This window comes from Danio aesculapii, chromosome 5, assembly GCF_903798145.1.
Source record: "Danio aesculapii chromosome 5, fDanAes4.1, whole genome shotgun sequence".
In the NCBI taxonomy this organism is placed as follows: domain Eukaryota; kingdom Metazoa; phylum Chordata; class Actinopteri; order Cypriniformes; family Danionidae; genus Danio; species Danio aesculapii.
Genome location: NC_079439.1, coordinates 7,954,475 through 7,960,474, shown reverse-complemented (window position 1 = coordinate 7,960,474; position 6,000 = coordinate 7,954,475). Strand labels below are relative to the sequence as shown.

At 37.6% G+C, this 6,000-nt stretch overlaps 1 protein-coding gene across 1 annotated transcript in view; it reads right to left on the bottom strand.

Annotated features, from left to right (window-relative positions):
- Window positions 1–137: 137 nt before the first annotated feature.
- Window positions 138–6,000, bottom strand: part of LOC130229905 (netrin receptor UNC5C-like) — a 279,294-nt gene continuing 273,431 nt past the window's right edge. Inside the window, exons 6-7 of the mRNA XM_056458925.1 lie at window positions 256–423; window positions 138–145 (exon numbers count right to left, since the gene is read on the bottom strand). Coding sequence (XP_056314900.1) covers window positions 138–145; window positions 256–423 — 176 coding nt within the window. The remainder of the gene's footprint in view (window positions 146–255; window positions 424–6,000) is intronic.

Sequence of the window (6,000 nt, the reverse complement as noted above, 5' to 3'; positions counted from 1 at the left end):
TATGGATGCAGTCCTCCAAACTCATGATGGAGTCAGACACAATATTCATTCTGTTTCCACTGCAGCATGACTTTATATTCTATACTGGATATTATTTCTGTTAAATGACAAGATTTTTGTCTAAGCAAAGTCAGACCTTACTGTCCTAATGAAATAACTCAAAATTAAGAATGCTTGCAGCTTTTTCTATTATTTGAATAGCACATGGTTCCACAAACTTGTCATTCACACTACTCAAGCTCTTTACAGTTTTACCTGTGCAAACAGAGGTGCAGGCGATTTTCTGGATGGCCTGTCCATCACACGGTGAGCCCCCGTTCAGTGGTGCGGGATTGGTGCAGCTCCGAGTCCGTTTCTGAAGGCCCCGCCCACAGCGACTGTTACACGGTGACCACTCAGTCCACGTTGACCAACCACCGTTCACTACCAAAACAAACACAGACACAAATATATAACAATTTACTGAAGCACCTTGAAATAAACTGATTTGCGAGATGTGATGTACAGTTGAAGTCGGAATTATTATTAGCCCTCCTGTATATTTATTTCCCCAATTTCTGTTTATTGGAAAAATAACTTATTTCTAATAACTGATTTCTTTTATCTTTGCCATGATGACAGTAAATAATATTTTACTAGATATTTTCAAGATCTATCTATCTATCTATCTATCTATCTGTCTATCGTGTCTATCTATCTATCTATCTATCTATCTATAGTGTCTATCTATCTATCTATCTATCTATCTATCTATCTATCTATCTATCTATCTATCTATCTATCTATCTATCTATCTATCTATCTATCTATCTATCTATCTATCTATAGTGTCTATCTATCTATCTATCTATCTATCTATCTATCTATCTATCTATCTATCTATCTATCTATCTATCGTGTCTATCTATCTATCTATCTATCTATCTATCTATCTATCTATCTATCTATCTATCTATCTATCTATCTATCTATAGTGTCTATCTATCTATCTGTCTGTCTGTCTGTCTGTCTGTCTGTCTGTCTGTCTGTCTGTCTGTCTGTCTGTCTGTCTGTCTATCTATCTATCTACAGTATCTGTCTGTCTGTCTGTCTGTCTATCTACAGCAGTGTTTCCCAACCCTGTTCCTGAAGGCACACCAACAGTACACATTTTCAACCTCTCCCTAATCAAACACACCTGCATCAACTCATCATAACATCAGAAGAGACTCCAACACCTGAAGTACCGGGTCAGAAAAGGGAGACATCCAAAATATGTACTGTTGGTGTGCCTCCAGGAACAGGGTTGGGAAACACTGATCTACAGTATCTGTCTGTCTGTCTGTCTGTCTAATTTTAAAACAAAACAAAAATACACATTGTGGATTATAACAAAATTAAAAAAATAACCTTATGTTTTAACATAGTAAATCATAGTACACTCAAAAAATGTTGGGTTATTTAAATCCAAATTGGGTAAAATATGCACAAACACAAAAATTTGGTTAAATTTGATAGCAAAAATTTAATAATAAAAAATAACCCAACAATTGGTTTAGTCCATATTACACCCAGAACCCAGCATTTTTAGAGTGTAGATAACACAAAATTCTATTATTTATTTATTTATCTATTTTAAAAGCGCCTATCACACCGAAGGCGCTTTTCCGTTCTAAAAATGCCAGACGAACCACACTGTCTTTTTTGTTGACAAGGAAAAAGAAGTGCAGTGCGGTTTTTATGTCGCTACGTAATGACTGTATCAGCTGCGTATTGTGTGTCAATATTGCTGTTGACAGGGGCGGGGCTGGCTGTTGTGGGCCACATGAAAGTAAAAGTGGGTTGGGGGGTGGGTGTTGGGTGGTGGGGGATTTGTGTTACCGCGGATAAAAGTGAAGTGGGTTGATATTGATAGAATTTTAATATTTAATAATATTGTGATATTCAAGATTTATTAAGTCATAAAGCTCTGGATAACTCAAAACAGCAACCACTAGTCTCTCCTCCATCTTCAAAAGCCTCCATAGTCATCTTGACAACACAAACACTGCAGTCACCTCAACGGAAACTCCGCCTCTGCTTTCATTTGATTCGAGAATGAAAAAGAAGTGACTGACGTAACATGATTTTTCCACTCAGAGTTGACAAGAGTTTTCAACCGCGAGCGCATGGTGCGCAACGGCAAAAACATGAGGCACAGCAGGTATTTAAAATGTGAGGTGTGCAATGAAAGATTAAACAAGCAAACTTTTTTGTTCTTAACCACAAAACTAGCAATGCGAGCTAATAAAATCTTAGTTTTGTTACTTTTGATTCCTTGAGGACTTTAAGGGATATTTTGAAGGGTAAATTTGGAGTTTACTGAAAAAATGTTAGAAACTACTGTTATAGAATATTAACATACTGATACTAATACACAAAATCCAGGGAATTTCAGGGAAATGTACAGCTCTCCTGAATTATTAGCCCCACTGTATATTTTTCCCCCAATTTCTGCTTAACAGAAAGAAGATTTTTCAAGATACTAGTATTCAGCTTAAAGTGACTTCCAAAGGCTTAACTAGGTTAATTAGAGTAATTGGGCAAGTCATTGTATAACGATGGTTTGTTCTGTAGACAATCGAAGAAAAATATTGCTTAAGAGAGCTAATAATTTTGACCTTAAAATGGTTTTTAAAAATTAAAAACTTTTAATAAACTTTTAATTAAAATTATAAAAAAAAATTAAACTTTTAATTTAACTAATAATTTAATTTAACTTTTAATTAATTTAGCTTTTTTTCAATGTGAAATAAAACAAATAAGACTTTCTCCGGAAGAAAAAATATTATTGGAAATACTGTGAAAGATTCCTTGCTCTGTTAAACATCATTTGAGAAATATTTCAAAAAGAAAACGCAGAGGGCGGCTAATAATTTTGACTTCAACAGTAAGTCCTATATCTCATATGACTGCACTCTTGCTTTCCTTTCACGCGCTCCGACTTCAGCCCAAATCAATATTTCATGTCTATTTACTGCTTTATTTGGTAAACATCTGTGTTCTGCACACAGTAATATTACACTGCAAGAGAAACCCATTATTTAGCAATAACGAAAGCATAGCTGTACATGATCTTTTCCTCATATACAGTCACAAACCACAGGTAATATTCCCCATTTACTGCTCATTTCAAAGACTTTCATTTCATTTTTCCAAATAAAACCGAGGATTATCTGTGTTCTTCTAAACTCAAAGCCACTCTGTTGTTTAAAATAGTTACTCAGTGCAGTTTTGCAGTTGTTTGTGGTATTACTGTGCTGGTAATATGGTTGACTCCATATGATTCATCACAGAATTTAGCATATTTTCTGGGTCACCTTGAAAAGCGTCTGCTAAATGAATAAATATAAATGCATTAAAAACTTTCTGTATGATTGCTGAGGGGAGATTCCTCATTTCTCACACGCTGCAGAGCGATCCGGAGAAAGCAAAAGAAGTGGAAAAGGTGCAGAAATCAAATCTACAAGCATAAACAGCATAATATTTATGAGGTGATAAAAGACAAACGACAAATACGACCACGTTTATTGGTTAGGGTCAGTATACGATTTTCAACTTCTTAGCTTTTTGCTTATTAATTGCCCTTCATTCATTTTCCTTCGGCTTAGTCCCTTATTTATCAGGGATCGCAACAGCGGAAAGAATCGCCAACTATTCCAGCATATGTTTTATGTAGCGGATGCACTCCCAGCCGCAACCCAGTACTGGGAAACACCCATACACACACTTATAAACTACAGCCAATTTAGCTTATACAACTCAACTATAGCTTATGTTAAATTAAATTCAATTCACCTTTATTTGTATAGCACTTTTACAATGTAGATTGTGTCAAAGCAGCTTCACATAAAAGGTCACAGTAAATAGGAACAGTGTAGTTCAGTTTTCAGTGTTTAAGTTCAGTTCAGTTTAGCTCAGTTCAGTGTGGTTTAATAATCACTACTGAGAGTCCAAATACTGAAGAGCAAATCCAACGATGCGCAGCTCTACAGATCCCGAACCATGCAAGCCAGTGGCGACAGCGGAGAGGGAAAAAAAAACCTTGACTAATTGGCGAAAGTGAAGAAAAAAAACCTTGAGAGAAACCAGGCTCAGTTGGGCACGACCATTTTAATTTCTCCGCTGGCCAAACGTCTTGTGCAGAGCTGCAGTCTCAGCGGCGGAGGCTGGAAGCTGGCCTTAGCGAAGACTCGTCTGTCTCTGGAGTGTCACATGAATCAGTCTCATGTTCTCCACTCCTCCATGACCACCACAGCAGCTGCTCAGGATACGGCCTGGTCCAGGATATGGAAACCTTGGGATCATCTCGTTGTTGGTCTTGATTTGAATCAGTGGCTCTGCATAGTCTGAGGGCCTCGGGATGAGTATCCCCAGGTGAAAATGGAGAATAAAGAAAATAATTAACGTAGCTGCTGTTCATAGTGTATATAAACAAGATGCAGAAACCTAAGTGGTGGAAACGCTAAGTGGTGCACTAAGTGTATGCTTTACTAAACAGATTGGTCTTTAATCTAGTTTTGAATAGGGAGAGTGTGTCTGAGCCTCGGACGTTATCAGGAAGGCTATTACACAGTTTGGGAGCCATAAATGAGAAGGCTCGACCTCCTTAACAGGACTTTGCTATTCTAGGTACTACCAGAAGCCCTGAGTTTTGAGACCTTAAAGAGCGAGTTGGATTGTAGCGAAACAGAAGGTTGGTTAGATAAACAGGAGCTAGATTATTTAAAGCTTTGTAGGTAAGAAGCAATATTTTAAATTCAATACGAAACTTAACAGGCAGCCAGTGTAAGGAGGATAAAATTGCTGCATTTTGTAATAATTGAACTTTGTTAATAGAGGATGCTGGGCAGCCAGCAAACAGTGCATTACAGTAGTCCAGCCTAGAAGTCATAAAAGCATGGACTAGCTTTTCTGCATTTGAGATGGATAGCATACTTCGTAACTTCTCAAATGAAAGAAAGCAGTTTTTGTGATATGGAATATATGATGTTCAAAAGTTAAATTGCTGTCTAATATGACACCCAGATCTTTTATAGTAGAGCTAACGCTAACTTTGTATCCCTCTAATTGCAGGTCGAGTTGTGAGATCTGCTGTGTACAGGATTTAGGCTCAATAAGTAATAATTCTGTTTTGTCTGAGTTTAAGAGAAGATAATTGTTGGTCATCCAGTCTTTAACATCTTTAATACACTCAGTTAGCTTGGACAGTTTAGACATCTAAACCGACTTATGTCTTTGGACTTGTGGGGTAACCAAAGCACCCTAAGGAAACCAACGCCAACACGGGGAGAACATGCAAACTCCACACAGAAATGCCAACTGGTCCAGCTGGGACTCGAACCAGTGATTTTCTTGCTGTGAGGCAACACTGCTAGCCACAGAGCCACCCAAGTTGGCATTTATTTGATAAAAAAATTCAATCAAAACAAACTTTTACACTGTGAAACGTTTCTTCAATTATCAACAGGTGGTCCAGAGTGTATTTTTAAGGCCTGGTTGTGTTCATGGGGTGCAAAGCAATGTGTGCTCATGCTTCACTTGTAGAAAATCACGTTATTTTTCATAAATCTTACTTTGATTATATATAGCTACTCAGCTAACATAAGAAAACTGCTGTCATATTTCCTAGCTCTTCCGAAAGCCTGCCCTCGAGAGACTCTGATTGGTCAGCTAACATAACGTGCTGTGATTCGCGAATCGGCTCATGTCACCAGGAAAAGCGTCACGCCTCTACTAGCACATGCTTTGCTATTGTGTAAATACTGTCAGTCAGTGTAAGTATTAGCCTCATCAGTTTGAGCCAGAATCAGACAGAAAATGACACAGAGGACACAGCTGAACCTCATGCCTATTCTCCAAAATTTGTTTTTTAGTTAATTCTGCAACGATAAGTCACACACAAAGTTCACGCACACACACACACATGAGGAGTTGATGCTTTTTCGCAGAACGACACAGAAGCTCTTAAATTCTTAAACT